This window comes from Pongo pygmaeus, chromosome 7 (assembly GCF_028885625.2).
Source record: "Pongo pygmaeus isolate AG05252 chromosome 7, NHGRI_mPonPyg2-v2.0_pri, whole genome shotgun sequence".
Taxonomy (NCBI): domain Eukaryota; kingdom Metazoa; phylum Chordata; class Mammalia; order Primates; family Hominidae; genus Pongo; species Pongo pygmaeus.
This window is the reverse complement of record NC_072380.2, coordinates 111,498,105-111,516,825: the sequence shown is the minus strand read 5'-3', so window position 1 is coordinate 111,516,825 and position 18,721 is coordinate 111,498,105. Positions and strand designations below refer to the sequence as shown.

General features: G+C 35.1%; 1 protein-coding gene across 25 annotated transcripts in view; it reads right to left on the bottom strand.

Annotated features, from left to right (window-relative positions):
- Positions 1 to 18,721, bottom strand: part of VPS13B (vacuolar protein sorting 13 homolog B) — a 915,151-nt gene that overhangs the window by 808,328 nt on the left and 88,102 nt on the right. For all 25 annotated transcript variants that reach the window (XR_010127329.1, XR_010127330.1, XM_063669399.1 and 22 more), the window contains exons 5-7: positions 13,480 to 13,647; positions 5,284 to 5,465; positions 664 to 838 (exon numbers count right to left, since the gene is read on the bottom strand). Coding sequence is in view for 23 of the 25 variants with exons in the window: in XM_063669399.1 (XP_063525469.1) it covers positions 664 to 838; positions 5,284 to 5,465; positions 13,480 to 13,647 (525 nt within the window). In the remaining 2 variants the exon portion in view is untranslated. The remainder of the gene's footprint in view (positions 1 to 663; positions 839 to 5,283; positions 5,466 to 13,479; positions 13,648 to 18,721) is intronic.

The following is an 18,721-nucleotide window of genomic DNA, read 5'->3' as shown; positions in this document are numbered from 1 at the left end:
AGAAGGATCACCTGAGCCTGGGAGGTCGAGGCTGCAGTGACCCATGATCATGCCACTGCACTCCAGCCTGGGTGACAGAGCAAAACCCTCATTCATAAATAAATAAGTAGTACATTCTGAACACTTATATCTATTATAGATATAAGTTATTTTTAGCATATAGGAGAAAATCAGAATGTTATCCAGCATGTAGATAAAATTAAAGTAGTGTAGGCCGGGCGCAGTGGCTCATGCCTGTAATCCCAGCACTTTGGGAGGCTGAGGCAGGCAGATCACAAGGTCAGGAATTTGAGACCAGCCTGGCCAACATGGTGAAACCCCATCTCTACTAAAAAAAAAAATACAAAATTACACAGGTATGGTGGTGCATGTCTGTAATCCCAGCTACTTGGGAGGCTGAGGCAAGAGAACTGCCTGAGCCTGAGAGGCAGAGGTTGCAGTGAGCCATGATTGCACAACGGCACTCCAGTCCAGGCAACAGAGCTAGTCTCCGTCTCAAAACAAAACAAACAAAAAAAATTAAAATAGTGTAAAACAACCAAAAAACAATCAGCCCATCTCATTAGAATACTGTAAAACTCAATCTAATACATTTTTGAAGTTTCTCAATGGTAAAATATAAGAATAGTCTTAAAGTTTTTGTTTAATAAAGTTTTACATTACCTGTAATGTTTCCTAGCATATCTTTATTATGACAAGTAGGGTCCTCTATTTCGCCTTCTTTAAAATTGCCTATTTCTCCATAGTAAAGAGCAATTCCAAGTTGCATTATACGAATAAACATAGGCAGTTGTTGGTCTGTGATAGAAAGTTTCAAACTTTCTACTAAAGTATGAATCTGCATTTTGAAAAAGACATAACACCAACAAATGCATGTTTAAAAAGAGTACTTTTTACATAAAGAAAATGTTTTAAAGTCTTTAAATGGCATAACATAAAAGAAATGCTCCAAACATTTTAATACATAAATCAAAACAATATTTACTCTAAGATCTTAGGAATTAAGTAAATTTTGCTATGATGATCAATACACGTTAGATAGAAACGATATTAAACCAAATGATGTACATACAAATGGAATAAATAATGTACATACAAATGGAATAATAAATGCAGAAGGTATAATCACACTAGATTTCCAGATTACTATTCCAGAAACAAAGTTAGTTATATAACCAAATAGCTACTCTATAACATTAAGAGAATAACAGTATTATCCTCAAAAAAACAGAACAATCTGTCAAAACCAAGAATAATAAAAATTTTATGTCATTTTAGTGAAACTCTAATCATTCTTTTCAGGTTTATTAACCACAAAGAATACATATACATCCTAAAACCATACGTTAACTGGGGAAAAGACTAGTATTACAACTATGAAAGTATGTAAATAATAAAAATTTTTGTCAAATATGGAAAAACAAGTGAAATGTATGTTGAAAAAAATTTTTCAGACAAATTTTAAATAAGATTTAAATAACAAAAGTTTTCCAAATTGTAGATAAGATTTAAATGACATAAAACTTATTCAACTGATAAAATGAAACAACTGTAACAAAGAACTAAGATTAACTACTAGCAAATAGGATATACAGCAATCAAAGTTCTCCTTAAAGAAAGAGACATCAGTGGAATATAAACACAACTTCAGTGTAATGGTTTCCTGCTGTTATCAAAACACGGAGTAAAACCAATTAAGCCATAAAGTCAAGTCTCTTAGAAGGTTTATTTTGACTGATGTATTTGAGTGTCTATGAAAGATGAAGTAGTAGTAATGGTAATCGTCATATTTTTAGGGCTCAAAGCACATAAAAAAATGTATGTGAAGGGGAGAAAACTGTATGGGGGGACTGTGAAATACCATATTTCAAATATGAGCACAAGCTTTTAAAAACTGACCTAATAATCATACACTGAATAAACAATGAAGAGGTAAGAAAACGGGGAATGAGTGTGGGAGGTGAGCAGGAAAGGAGTATGCATGTCTGCTAAGGTTTCCTTAATTTGAAATTTCTCTGTCACATTCTTTTAAATCTTGTATTGCACCAATAGCACTGGTAATAAGCAGTCAGCAAAACCAATAACAAAGAATCTGTCATAAGTATCTTTTTAAAAACTCCTTAAAATGAGTAAGATTAATACTCAGTAGAAAAATGGATAAAGAACCTGAACTGATAATACAAATAACAAATGACCAGTGAATGTGTTTTCAAAAATCTAACTTCACTAATAAACAGCAATTAAATTACATATCATTTGTTGTTCAACAAGTTGGCAATTTTTTAAATATGATCATATTTAAGGATAACAAGAGTATGACATAGGCACTCCCCTTAATGTTCATGGGAGTATAACCTGGTTAAATCTTTCTGGAAACAATGTGGCAATACAGATTATAGGTCTTAAAAAAAAAAGACATTTGCAATTATACAAATCTTTCCTAAGGAATTGCTCAGGAAATGTGGTCAAAGATCTACGCACAGAATTTCACTGCTCTGAGAAACTGCAAAGTAAATTTCTAAAAACAGGAGAAATGTTAAATAAATTACGTACCCACAGGATCTGTATCTCATAAACATCATAATCACCAGAACATACGTATCTCACACAAAAAATTGAAAATTATAAAAAGCCAACCCAACATACAAATACATTCAAAATAAACATACGTGAAAGATTTGAAAAGAAATAGAGGGGCCAGGCGCGGTGACTCACGCCTGTAATCCCAGCACTTTGGGAGGCTGAGCCAGGCGGATCATGAGGTCAGGAGTTTGAGACCAGCCCAGCCAAAAGGGTAAAACCCTGTCTCTACTAAAAATACAAAAATTAGCCAGGTCTGGTGGCTGGCGCCTGTAATCCCAGCTACTCGGGAAGCTGAGGCAGGAGAATCGCTTGAACCCAGGAGGCAGAGGTTGCAGTGAGCCGAGATCATGCCATTGCACTCCAGCCTGGTCAACAAGAGCAAGACTCCATCTCAAAAAAAAAAGAAGAAAAGAAATATAGTATCTGGAACATTTTGAGAAACCTCTGTGAGGTAATTAATGAGGTCGACAATATCTATTTAATACACATTCCCTAGGACTAGGACTCGGAAGGATGATGGGTCTAACCCAAAATGGCAAATCTTAACATTACAATAGTATTAACAAAAAACTCAGGCAGGCATGGTGGCTCATGCCAGGAATCCCAGCACTTTGGGAGGCCTAGACAAGAGAATTACTTGAAGCTAGGAGGTTCAAGATCAGCCTGGGCTGCACAGTGAGACTCCGTCTCTACAAAAAAAACAATTTAAAATGAGCCAGGGATGGAGACATGTGCCTGTAGTCCTAGCTACTAGAAAACCTGAGGCAGAAGAATCGCTTGAGCCCAGGAGTTCAAGGTTATATACAGTGAAGTATGATTGTGCCACTGCACTCCAGCCTGGGTGACAGGGAGCCTCGAAGGTAAAGAAAGAAGGAGAGAGAAAAAAAGAGAGAGAGCGGAGGGGAGGGGAGGGAAAGAGAGGGGAGGGAAAGGGTGGGGAGAGGGAGAAGAGGGGAGAAAAAAGAAAGAGAGAAAAGAAAAGAAGAAAGAAGTAAAACCTCAAAAATTGATTTCAGTTGAGTATAACACATTGATATCACATATTTGTCAACTATTATAAAGTTTATTTATGTTAAGGGACTTGTTCAGTGAAATGTCATGACTAATCAGTTTTGACAACACAAACTTACTTATATGCCAACACTAAATTTTTCCTCATCTATTTTTACTTTCCTCTAATATAACCACATCCTAGAACAGACCATTACATTTGCACTAATGATCAAAAAGAGTATTTTATATAGTAAGCTTGCATATATCCATTACTTGCTTTCAATGTATCTTGAATTTACCTTCACATTCCCCAACTTTACTAGAAAACCCAAGGCTATAGAAACTAAGCGTATTTCCCTGAGACAGAGCCATCAATATTACTGAGTTAATTCTTTTCCATGTTTATCTTTGCCAAAGAAGCTAATTCAAATATAGAAGGAAAAAGTAACAGAATATAAACAAACCAATATGCATTATACACCGTGTGGAAAAAAGTAAAACACAGGTGACTGAGCACTACCAAGAAAAAAAATGTAGATTTTACATATTAAGTACAGTAAGGCTACGTAAAATAGAAAATACTATATTCTTAATAAAATACAAGGTAACAAAAACAAAACTAATTTTTATACAGCCATACTCAAACAGGAACAGTAGTTAATACCAGTGTTCAGACACCTAAGTCCAGCCCTTCCATCACAGAACTTTGACAGTCAGAGGCAAGTAGTTCAACAATAAACATTTACTCCACATTAAAACCTAGTTAATGGGATCAGAAGTCACTGAATTCTTTTTCCAAGATACAATGATAGGCAGACAAACAATGTTCAGAAAACTGTTAAATAAGACAACAATATTTATGCTTAGATACTAACCAAATACATTGAAAACATACACTACATTGGAGAGAAAATTTTCACATGTATCAAAAGACATGTCCTGTTCTCACTTAGAAGTGGAAGCTAAATCTTGGGTATACATGGACATAAAGATGGGAACAACAGACAGTGTGGACTCTAAAAGGAGGAAAGGAGGGAGAGGGAAAAAGGGCTGAAAAACTTCCTTTTGGGTCCTATGTTCACTATCTGGGTGATGGTATCAGTGGGAGTCCAAACCTAAGCATCACACAATATACTCTTGTAACAAATCCCTTAATCTTAAATAAAAATGCAAATAAAAAATAAAAAGACATGTCCTGAATAACTCCCTAAGATTTTAATTACATTTTAAAAATCATAAATCAAAAGCTAAAACTTCTTGAACCAATAAACTAAAATATTAGGTTAGTATATCAAGCTTTACAAAGTCACCTAGTAAAGAGAAGAAAAAGTATAGACAGCAGATCATGCTGAACAGATTGTAAGAACTGAAATACACAATACTGATATGCAGTCCACTGTGGGTATAAATATACCTTTTAATATTATTTCCTCTATCTACTTGAAGACAGAAACACTAATAAACAGTTGGAAAAACTAAAAAAAAAAAATTACAGAAAAAAGTTGTCTCTAAACTCTAGAATACTTTATACAGAAATGTATAAATACAACATAAAAATCATAAACATAAATAAAATTTTTATAAAAACAAATGGCATACATATTTACAAGGTTAATTTCTTCATTTGTTAATAATGATTAGCATCCACAAGAGTCAATAAACAAAATAAAGACATGCAACTTAACTGCAAAAAAAAGAGATACCTACTTTAATAACAGATGGCATCTTGGAATTTAGGTTATCATATGTAAAATGAAGACGAGTTCTGAAGGAACATTTGTACAATAAAGGATCCTGGTAAAATTCTATTTTACCACTGGCATTCCGTTTATCAAGACAAACTGTACAGTCAGAAAAATTGATAACCTTTCTCAGCACCAAATCAGTTGCTAAAAAGAAAAGAAAACATTTTAAGTAAAAAGGAAAATTAGCAGGGGAAAGGCAACTATTATTTATTAGTATAAATAGTAATAAAATTAATAATAATAGAAAATAAGATTCATGGAGCATTTAATACATAATGCCAGACCATATGCAATGAACTTTTCATTTTATTATACAATTTAAATCTTCCAACAACTTTATGAAATAGGCACAATTCTCCCCATTTTATATATGAAGAATCAGCGACCTAATTAGTTTGCCCCCAATCTGCATGGCACATTAACTACAAATTTTTTTAATTATGAAAAATTTCACTACAGTTCTCTTACACAATGAGATAACAATAAAATTCTTAAGAATCCATATTAAAGATAATTTTTTGAAGAAGTCATTCATGTAACATTCATTTTATATTAAAAAAACTCACTGCTACTCTAAACTTGCACTATCCAATATGGTAGCCACCAGCCATATGTGGCTATTTAAATTAATTAAAATTATATAAAAATAAAAATTAAGGTCCTTGGTTGCACTAGCTATATTTCAAGTGCTCAACAGCCACACATGGCTAGTGGCTACCATATTGGAGAAAGAAGATATAAAACACTTGTATTATCACAGAAAGGTCTAGTGGACAACACCACATTAACTAATAAACAAATCACCAATAACAGTCTAGAGTATATTTTCAAAGGAATAAAAATAAAACAATTGATGGTAAAGTATAAAAGTATGAAATGAAGCCTTTAGCAAATCAATATTTCTTATTTCTTAACTGATAAGCAATTCCTAGGTAAATATCAGGCCCAAATCTACTTGCCCAGTGATTTTAAGTTAGCCATGGGAATTTAAAAAACAATAAAATGTGTTTTAGTTCAGGTTATAACACTATTTCTGAGTATATCGTGGCAACTTCTAATTAATTCAACATAAGTTTTTAAAAAGTAGAAATTAAAGAAGATGTGTCTGAACAGTATTATTTGCAGATAAATTTCAAAGTTGTCTGTTAGTTGAAAAAGATATATGACTACCATATTTCAAATTTACATATTATATGAATAATGATTTAGTTACTAATATTATATATGTACACAAATTAAGAAATTACAATAGTAGGACTAGAAATGAGAAAAAAAAAAGATATCCTGTAGATGTTTCCTTCCCTCTCTTTATGATAACAATTATCATTTTCTGAGTATTTGCTATTACTCAGATACTACACTAAGTCTTTTACATCTCTTATCTGACAATATTTACACGGTCCTGTTAAAAAATGTGAAAACTGAGGCACAGTGGTAATAGTTTGTCTATTGTTATACAGTTTATAAAGATCAGAGCTGTAATTCAAACTCTGGCAACCTTACTGCAGAGTGCATGTTCTTATCTACTGTGCTATAAGAATGTAAGCTATTCAGGCCAGGCATGGTGGTTCATGCCTATAATCCCAGCACTTTGGGAAGCCAAGGCGGATTGCTTGAGACCAGGAGTTCAAAACCAGCCTGGGCAAAGTGGTGAAACACCATCTCTACTACAAATACAACAATTAGCTGGGTGTGGTGGCAAATGCAGAAAATCACAGCTACTCAGGAGACTGAGGCACAAGAATGGCTTGAACCCAGGGATGGGGCTTGCAGTGAGCCAAGATCACACCACTGCACTCCAGCCTGAACAACAGAGTAAGACTCTCTCTTAAAAAAAAAAAAAAAGAAAAGAAAAAGTGAAGTATTCATATTTCAAGGATACCCTAGACCCCAGACAATTATTATTCAGTGAAAGAGGACATTACTGTTTTAAAAGCGTTTTTTTCTTAAACACAAAATATGACAGCAACTATATTTCAAAAACTTAGAAAATGAATTCTAGTTTCTGGTACTTACTTTAGAAATGTGCTACAATTTAATCAGTAAAATATTATTCATCACTGAAATTAGGGCTCTACAACTATATACGCCAATATATAGAAATATTAAAAGCGTAGTATTGATTGAAAACAGCAAACCCAAAATACAACAAATAAGAATACTATTTTTAAAAAGAGGGTAGGAAGCTTATTCAAAGAAATAGAGAAAACTTCCAAAACCTGGAGAAAGCAATCAAAGAAAAGCCTTTGGATTCACTGTCAAATTCTATCAAACATTTAAAGAACTAATACCAATATTCACAAACTGTTCCAAAAAATTGAAGTGGAGGGAATTCTTCCAAAATCATTTCCACACTATCCAAAGCAATCTACGAAATCAATGCAATACCTATCAAAATACCAATGACATTTTTTCACAGACATAAGAAAAAGCAATCCTAAAATTTTTATGGAACCACAAAGACCCTAAATACTCAAAGCAACCCCAAGCAAAAAGAACACAGCTGGAGGCATCATACTCCCTGACTTTAAAATATACTAAAAGCAATAATAACCAAAACAGCATGGTACTGGCATAAAAAAAGACACATAGCCCAATGGAATAAAATCAAAAACCCAGAAATAAATCCATGCATTTACAGCCAACTGATTTTCTATATAGGGGCCAACAGAACACACTGAGGAAAAGAACAGTCTCTTCAATAAATGGTGCTGGGAAAACTGGATATCTATATGCAGAAGAACAAACCTAGACCCTTATCTCTCACTATTTACAAAAATCAACTCGAGATAGATTAAAGACTTAAATGTAAGACCTGACATTGCTCTAGGCAAAGAATTTATGACTAAGACCTCAAAAGCATAGGCAACATGCTTTTGAATATATATCTTTCTACCATAAAGACACGCGCATGTGTATGTTCATTGCAGCACTATACACAGTAGCAAAGACATGGAATCAACCTAGATGCCCAACAACAGTGAACTAGATAAAGAAAATACAAGACATATACACCATCGAATACTACATAGCCATAAAAAAGGATGAAATCATGTCCTTTGCAGCAGTATGGATAGAGCTGGAAGGCATTATCCTAAGCAAATTATGCAGGAACAGAAAATCAAACACTGCATGTTCTCAATTATAAGTGGGAGCTAAGCACTGAGTATACATGGACACAAAGAAGGGAACAATAAATACCAAGGCCTACTTGAGGGTGGAGGGTGGGAGGAAGGTAAGAATCAATAGACTAACCATTAGGTACTATGCTCATTACTTGAGTGACAAATGCATGCAACATGCAATTTACCCAAGTAACAGACTTGCACATGTACCCCCTCAACCTAAAATACAACTTTGAAAGGAATAAAAAGAAATATTAATTCTCACAGATAGTATGGATGGTAATAAATTGATTTAACCATTTTAGAGAACAATTCAGCAATATAAAACATAACTGAATGTTTATATACTCAGTTATTCTTTTCCTAATCATAATTTACAGAATTCAAACATGTAACGAGGAAACATAAAAAAGGATGTACATTCCAGCATTATGGGCAATGTCAATATTTTAGAACAACTTGAATGTCAACCACATGGGAGATGATAGGATTCTGCCTCTAATAGTAGAAAAGATTAGATATTCTGAAGACCTTTATACTGAAATAAAAGTCTTGGAAATTATAAAAAAAAAATACGTAAGGGGAAGGAATGAGTTAAAGGAGAAGGAATAGATGGCCCAATTATTTTATTTTTTAATCCATTATGGCAAGTATTTAGTGCAATCTGATTTGGTGTTAATTGAACATCTTATGTTTATTGGTCTTTGGGGTATACTCTTTTTTACGTGTTTGTTCAAGTCTCTTGTCCATTTTTCTATTGAGTTGTCTATTTTTTTCTTATTGATTTATAGAAGTTATATATTGTGGATATAAGTATGTTGTGAGTTTTAAGCATCAAGAATATACACTTCCATCTGTGGCTTGCCTTTTTACCCTTATAAAGATATTACAATTCTTATTTTAACTGCAATATTTTAATACAGCCTCATGCATTACTTGTTAGTAAAAAAAAAGTGGCATTACTACTATGAAAAAACTATTTGTCAGTATCTCTGAAGCTTAACATAGGCCTACACTATGACCCAGTAATTTCACTCCTAGGCATATACCCAACAGAAATGTATGTATATGTCCACCAAAGGACATGTATGAAAATGTTCGCTATAGCATTATTCGTTATAGCCAAAACTGGACATAATTAAATCTATATCAATGGTACACTGAGCAAAAAAATGTTTTATTCACAACACGGACCAGACCTGCAAACTCGCCATCCCACATATATCCATGAAAGACCAGTGCAGGCAGAACCCCAACCCTTGCTCACCTGATTGTGCAGGGAGAGGGAATAGATATATACACACAGAAATGAACTATTGTTACAAACAAAAACCTGAATAAATTTCACTTACATAATATTGAGCAAAATAATCTAGGCCAAAAATACATATGGTTCCATTCATATAAAAATTTAACAAGAGTCAAAACCCTACTATGGTGTCAGATGTCAGTAAAGTGGTTGCTCTGGGGAAAGAAGGGGCAGTAGTAAGTGAGTATATGTATAACAAGCACTTCTGGGTGCTGATATTGTTCAATCTCTTGAGCTTGGTGGTGTTTACAAGAGTATGTTCATTTTGTGGTATGTCGTTTAGTTATGTGGGTTTTTTGTTTGTTTGTTTTGGGGTTGTTTTTTTTTTTTTTTTGAGGTAGAGTCTCACTCTATCACCAAGGCTAGAGTGCAGTGGCACATTCTCAGCTCACTGCAGCCTCCATTTCCCGGGTTCAAGCAATTCTCCTGCCTCGGCCTCCCAAGTAGCTAGGATTACAGGCATCTGCCACCATGCCCAGCTAATTTTTTTTGTATTTTTAGTAGAGATAGTGTTTCACCATGTCGGTCAGGCTGGTCTCAAACTCCTGACCTCAGGTGATCCGTCCGCCTCAGCCTCCCAAAATGCTGGGATTACAGGCGTGAGCCACTACACCCGGCCAGCTATGTGTTTTTGCTTAATGCTCTTTCTTTCTTGCATGTTATGCTTCAATTAAAAAAAAATTATTTAAAAAAACTAATAAAAGGGAAAATAATAGTTTCTTCCTCAGAGAGTTAAAGGGTTAAACAAGATAATTAATATAAAATATGTAACACTAGCCCTGGTACTAAATAAACAGAAGATACTATTTTCACTGTCTTTATCACCACCATCATCATGAGCTTTCATATGGTATATTTGCTTCTGAAGAGTACATTGGCAAGTTAGAAGCAGTCATTTTATAAATGACTCATCCAAGTTTGCACTATAAATTAGCAGTGGAGAGAAGATTCCAACTAAGATCTTCCAACTCCTGATCCAGAATTCTAATTCACCATAAATAATTTCCCAAAGTAAAACTGGCATTGCTTCTATACTAAATTAAATTTCTATACTATACTAAATTGCTTCTATACTAAAATTAAATTTCTGGGTGGGCACAGTGGCTCATGCCTGTAATCCCAGCATTTTAGGAGGCTGAAGCAGGCAGATCACTTGAGGTCAGGAATTCAAGACCAGACTGGCCAACATGGTGAAACCCCGTCTGTACCAAAAATATAAAAATTAGCCAGGCATGTTGGCAGGGGCCTAGAGTCCCAGCTACTTGGGAGGCTGAGGCAGGAGAATCGCTTGAACCCAGGAGGCAGAAGTTGCAGTGAGCCAAGATTGCATCACTGCACTTCAGCCTGGGTGACAGAGCGAGACTCTGTCTCAAAAAAATTAATTAATTAATTAATTAAAATAAAATGTCTTCACCAAAAATGTCAACTCATTAATACAATCCTACATTGTCCAGTTCTATTCGTTTTCTATTTTCCATAGCTGCTTCTTCCAGCCTTTTAATCAAATATTTCTTTCCACAGAAGATGCAAAGGAGGCATTAACGATATATAAGAAATGATGCTTGGGCCTTACCTACACTCTTATTTATGCTCATAACAAAGTTGTAAAATCAGAACTACTCTCCTTTTGTTAAATGTGAAGACTAAAGCTTAGAAAATACATAATAATAAAACTCTATTCCAGTTCTGCTAATTCCTAGTTGTATGCCTTAATCAGGCAAGTTAAATACTCTTGAGGCTCAATTTCATTTTGCTTTAACCCTTTAACTGGGATTTATGATGAATAAATGAATATATGACTAAATATTAAAAAGAGATAAAAAGAGGCTTCAGGATAACCAAGAAATTCCAGGCCTCCCATGGTGGCTCACACCTGTAATCCCAACACTTTGGGAGGCCAAGGCGGGTGGATCGCTTGAGCCGAGGAGTTTGAGACCAGCCTGGGCAACAGGGCAAAACCCCATCTCTACAAAAAAATACAAAAATTAGCCAGGCATGATAGTGCACACCTGTGGTCCCAGCTACTTGGGAGGCTAAGAACCTGCACATTGTGCACACGTACCCTAAAACTTAAAGTATAATAAAAAAAATAAAAAAAATAAAAAAAGATGGGAGGATCACCTGAGCCCAGGAAGTCAAGGCTGCAGTGAGCCAAGATAGCACCACTGCACTCCAGCCTGGGCAACAGAATGAGACCCCTTCTCAAAAAGGAAACGGGGAAGAGGGAAGGGGGCAGGGGAGAAGCAAGGAAAGGGAAGGGAGGATGAAAGGGAGAGGGGAGGGGGGACGGTGGGGAGAGGGGAGGAAAAGAAGAAAGAAATTCCAAATGTGCTTTGGAACACACAAGCCTAAAACATAAATCAATCAGATATACTGCCTTGCCTTCACCAAGCTTTGTAAATGCAACATGATGCCTTTCACCTTTCAAAAACATAAACAATTCAAACTAAATATCATTTAACTTTTATTGCTACAACCCATGGTACTATAAAATATAGTCATGCACTGCATAACAATACCTAAGTCAACAACAGACCATATATCTATGATGGCTGTCCCATAAGATTATAATACTATATTTTTACTATACCTTTTCTGTTTTTAGATACACAAATACCACTGTGTTACAACTACCTACAATACTCAGCACAGTAACATGCTGTACAGGTTTGCAGCCTAGGAGCAATAATAGCCTATACCATATACCTGAGGTGTGTACTGGCTATACCATCTAGGTTTGTGTAAGTACACTCTATGATGTTTGCATAACAACAAAATCGCCTAAGATGCATTTCTCAGAATATGTCCCTGTTGTTAAGCAATGCATGACTGTATTATACATCACATTTGAAACAAGCATGTGGCAAGTAAGAAAGAATGAAAATTAAAAGTATTAAAAAACAAGTATAGGCCAGGCATGGTGGCTCATTCCTGTAATCTCAGCACTTTGGGGGGCCAAGGCAGGCAAATCGCTAGAGCTCAGGAGTTCAAGACCAACCTGGGCAATGTGGCAAAACCTTGTCTCTACAAAAAAACACAAAAATTTGGCCAGGCATGGTGGCTTACACCTGTAATCCCAGCACTTTGGAAGGCCGAGGCAGGCGGATCACAAGGTCAAAAGATGGAGACCATCCTAGCTAACATGGTGAAACCCCATCTCTACTAAAAATACAAAAAATTAGCCAGGCATGATGGCAGGCGCCTGTAGTCCCAGCTACTCGGGAGGCTGAGGCAGGAGAATGGTATGAACCCAGGGAGGCGGAACTTGCAGTGAGCCGAGATTGCACCACTGCACTCCAGCCTGGGCGACAGAGCAAGACTCCATCTCAAAAAAAAAAAAAAAGAATAGCCAGGCGTAGCAGCACGTGCCTGTAGTCCCAGCTACTCAAGAGTCTGAGGTGAGAGGATTGTTTGAGCCCGGGAGGCAGAGGCTGCAGTGAGCTGAGATCACACCACTGCACTCCAGCCTGGGCAACAGAGCCAGACCCTGTCTCAAAAACAAACAAACGAACAAAAACCACAAATATAGATTTCTGAATTTGGAGTGTCTACTAACCTCCTGTAATTATATGCAACATTTTGTATATGTGCATTTTTTTCCCACACTGGAGGATGAAGATTTGATAACATTTACCAGCAACTCGGTTGGCCCAAAGAAGGGTTAAGAGTTAAGGTAATTGTTTCAATTATGGAAAAATATACAGTATTCTTGATATTTACTCACCAGAAATATCCATGAATGCACGATCCCATAATTCACCTACTGTATAACATTCTGCAGAAGTGATGTTGACAGAAAGAACGATATCGTCTTCAACATATTTTAGTATGAGATTATTTATCACAATGTTTACATTATTTACAACTCGTCTAATCAGACTCTGCACATAACCTATAAAATAGAAAAAAAGAATTTAATTAGCCACAAATCTCTCAGTAAATAATTATTTCTTAAAATGTTATTGAAATTAATGTATGAGAAAAGTGGGTATTATTTAGCATATTTCCCAAAGAGAAACTAAAGTTCAGATAGGTTAAAAGGCTTGCCAAAGTGACACAGGTAATAAGTAGCAGATCGACCCCAACAAATGTCATTATCAAGAAGTTCTATAGTGAAGTATTCACATACTAAGAGAAACCACAAAGACCATATATATTTTTGATAACATAATACTAGATCCCATACAATGATTATCCTATTCTACAAGTACTTTGTTTGATTTTTGCTTATTGTATTATATAAACATTTTCCAAAATGAAGCAATGTTACTATATGCTGATTATACAGTATATTAGAAGATGGTCTTCTTTAAGCTTAAGCTTCTTTTTAAACCAGCTACTTTCATCTCTTCCCAGTTTAGCCATAAAAATATTTAAAAGTTATGCCTGGGATAGAAGAAACATGACCATCATAATGGATTCAACTCTATTCACTTACTAATAGTTAATGTTAAAATAGAGTAGAGAGGAAAACATGAATGAAGAAGAAAATGTAGACGGGAAGAGTTGAAATATTTTTTAAATACTACCATGAAGAAGACAGAAAAATGAAAAAACAAAAGTATGGAAGGAAGGAGAATGTATAAAAGTAGAATAAGAACACAGGGAAATAAGAAACAGAAACAGAAATACAGGTTAACTCAAAACACTAAAAGTAATTAATGAACATTCTATTTCTCCATGGCTTGCTTAGAATCTCCAAAATTTTTCTTTTAATTTCATGCTACTGAGGAATACTCCATAATCTCACTTATGTTTCTCACGTAAGTGTGTACATGGATACATTATTGAGTAATTTAGTTAAAAATATAAATAACACTTTATAAAAAGCATTTTAAAAGCCAGGAGAAAAAAAAATTAATCTTTTCCACTGTAAAAAGCTAACTAAAAGGTAATGCATTTCCGCTATTAAAGAAAACTATTTAAAAGGTAATTAAAATTTTAGCTATTTCATGAAATAACCATATGCTTGTATTCTTTAACCTAGAATTTTACTGGACAAAACAGAATCAACTTCTGTCAGCATCTGACATTGTTAACACCTACACTAAAGCCTGCTGGGAGAAAGCTTACTTAAATCTATTCAACCATAACATGTTTGCAAAACCCAACTCCTTCATTCATTCCCAATGATGCAAATAGGAAAGAAATGTAATACAACTTAGATTTGAGGTTTTCTCCTATGTAGAAACTATTAGCAGCTTTTAGAGTGCCAATTATTGCATGCTATAAAATTAACATTCAAAATATTAATACATTTAAAGTAACAATTACTCTTTCATGAGTAGATGCTAAAATAATTCTTAATAAACGAGACCTCCAAAAGAAATTCTAAGTATCAACATTTTAACCTTAGAATGTACATAACCCCATATTATTACTACTCAATGCAGATTTTAAAAATAAAAATAGGGCCAAGAGCGGTGGCTCACGCCTGTAATCCCAGCACTTTGGGAGGCCGAGGCAGGCGGATCACGAGGTCAAAAGACCATCCTGGCTGACACGGTGAAACCCCGTCTCTACTAAAAATACAAAAAAATTAGCCGGGCGTGGTGGTGGACGCCTGTAGTCCCAGCTACTCAGGAGGCTGAGGCAGGAGAATGGTGTGAATCCGGGAGGCGGAGCTTGCAGTGAGCCAAGATCGTGCCACTGCACTCCAGCCTGGGCGACAGAGCAAGACTCCATCTCAAAAATAAATAAATAAAAATAAAAATGTTTCCAAGAAGTCAAGTGAGCATGACTAATATTGGTTTCCCTATTTCTCAAAAACCTGTCATGAACAGGGAACTCTTTTTTTTTTTTTTTTGAGACAAGTCTCTCTCTATTGCCCAGGCTAGAGTACAATGGCATGATCTCAGCTCACGACAACCTCCGCCTCCCAGGTTCAAGTGATACTCCTGCCTCAGCCTCCTGAGTAGCTAGGATTACAGGCACGTGCCACCACGCCAGGCTAATTTTTGTATTTTTTTAGTAGAGATGGGGTTTCACCATGTTGGCCAGGCTGGTCTCGAACTCCTGACCTTGTGATCCACCCTCCTTGGCCTCCCAAAGTACTGGGATTACAGGCATAAGCCACCATGCCTGGCCAATACAGTATTCTTAAAAACCACATAAGCATTCATGAGTTTTTATTATCTTTAAAACAGTATCAAAAATAGCACAGAAGTATAATGCAAAGTAATAGAAACAAAACACAATATGTATTTTAACTGATAGAACACTACTGATGGATTGTTCATCTTTTTAAAAATATTTTCTGGCTGGGCATGGTGGCTCACACCTATAATCCCAGCACTCTGGGAGGCCTAAATAGGCAGATCATTTGAGCTCAGGGGTTCGAGATCAGCCTGGGCAACATGGTAGAACCCCATCTCTACAAAAATACAAAAGTTAACTGGGTGTCGTGGCATGTGCCTTTAGTCCCAGCTACTCAGGAGGCTAAGGCAAGAGAATCGCTTGAGCACCAGAGGCGGAGGTTGCAATGAGCCAAAGTTGCACCATCACACTCCAGCCTGGGTGACAGGAGTGAAACCCTGTCTCAAAATATATATATATATTTTTTTCTTTCCATTTTGTATTATAAAACTGAAGTACAAATTAAGATGAATAAGCCAGTTCACCAAAGTAAAAGAATCAAATATCGAAAGAACTACTTCTGTAGAAGACTATCGCTGTTTCCTTATTAAAAATGCAATGTCAAAATAAGTAACAGAAACTTATCAGTGAAATAAATGACAAACCATCTCTATAATCCCTCACAGTAACTTAGTTCTAAGCAAAGTACAAGATAGTGTCAAGTAGATCTTATAGCTCTCATCACTCCATACTTAGAGACTCCCTGGGAGTACATTTGTTCATCATCCGGGTCTACTCAACAAGCATCTGAAAATAGAAAGTCACACTAAGGATGAGAACCTACAGGATGTAATATTAGATGGCTCTAAAACAGCCTGCTACTAGTCAACCTTTCTGCAGAAATTCTTATTATCTACCTCTCCCCATACCTCATATAACCCCTTCTTCCAAACATACATCTATATCCACAGGCCCAGATGAAAACACTAATTTTCACTAACTTTACTCATGTTCTTCCTCCTTTTTACAACACTTTTTGTCCATTCGCACTTCTTGTTCAGGTGCAGTATAATTTTCCTCCGCCTTATATTGTCTTCTCCAATGTCCTCCATCCTACATCTCAACATTAAAGAGAAATGTCTCTACCACTTTTCTTGGGCTTATGTTACTATTAGTCATTTTTTTATGTATATGTATGCTTATCTTCTCTGATAAACTGTGATGTCCTAGAGAAAAAAGATTGTATCTTATTTATTTCTCTGAGAGTCTTAAACGGCATGTATCAAAAAATTTTGGTTACAAACAGACACCATCTGCAATTGATTCATCTTGATGTGGTCACTGGGAAGCCAAGTTGTTCATAATCAGAAATTCCATGGTTGATGACTTGGTTACAGTACATAAAAACATCGTAGTCAAGTTTTTGGTGTAAAATTTATTTGAGTGTTATGTAGAATCAGACAGGAAATTTATGCTCAAATGGTTAAAGGGAAAATAAGTTCTTTAGAATGTTCTTGTCTTTTATGAAATGCTGAAATTGTTTCAAAATAAAAACTTTGTTAAAAGGGCAAGAATAAAAAATCTTTATTGTCAATGTTATAGACAGGCCCAATAAAATATGAATTAAAAACATTTATCAGATTTAATAACTAGATAATAATTTTGGGCAATTACTGTAGGAGCTAAAAAAACCGATGTGAGTTGGTGATACTATATTATTTAAGATGGTCACAGAAGTTCTAGACAATGAAATAAAGGGAAAAAAGAGAAATTAGTGTATAAGTATTGCAAAGAAGGGAAAAAAGTCATTTCACAAAGATGACGGTACTTTCTATATAGAAACTCCAAAAGAAGCGACTAAAAAATACTGAATACTGGTCAGCTAACAAAATATAAAAATTAGCTTTCCTAACAAAAAAGTGATAAAAAGAAAATGGTAAAAATGGAAATCCCAATTAGCAATAAAATATATGATAGCATTTTCCACCTATAAAAGTTTTAAGAGATGTTTTTTAATAATAAAAAACAGCATTACACTAAAAATATGATTGGAATAAAGTATTGTTACAAACTTTTCACAGAGTAATTTAGCCATTTTATGCCAAAAACCTTAAAAGTGCTCACAAGTTTTGACTCTATATATTGGAAAGGATTTTTCCTAAAGAAATAAACAGAGGTGTATGCAAAGACTTACCTACATATGTTTGCTAAAGCATTTTACAAAACTAAAAATAACAAATAACCTAAATATCAAACCAAAAAAAAGGACTGGTTAAATAAACTGTAGAAGAGTTATACAACAGGATTGTATGCCATTGATTGAAATAACAATGTAAAAAATGTGAATGGCCTGGAAATATGTTTTTGGCATAACAGTAAATGAAAAATTTAGGTTATAAAAAATTGTTTGTGTGTGCATATGTGTGAGTGTGTGTGTGTAAAGGAAGAAAAGACTCTCTAAAAGGTTGTACACCACAATGTTAACCAGTTTCAGTTCTGGGTAAGATAAAGTAAGCACTCCACCCTGTCTTTCCCAGTGACTGCAGCCATAAAACCTGGAGAGAACGTATGGAGCAGCTACTTTAGGGCTCTTAAAAAGTAAATAGTAGGCATGAGATGGGAAACAGGAACAGAAAACAGAGTGAACAAAGAAAAACAACAAATGAAATGGCAGAAGTAAATACAACCACATCAATAATTATAATCTAATTTAATCACATTGTGGTCAGAAAGATACATGATAGTGATGCTTTGAAATTTCTCAAGACTTCCTTTTCAACCAAGTCTTTGTTAATATCTGTAGATACTCAATGTGTGCATCAAAAGAAATGTATACTGTCTTATGTGCCTAGTGCAGAGTTTACATGTATCTACTAAAACAAAATTTTGAT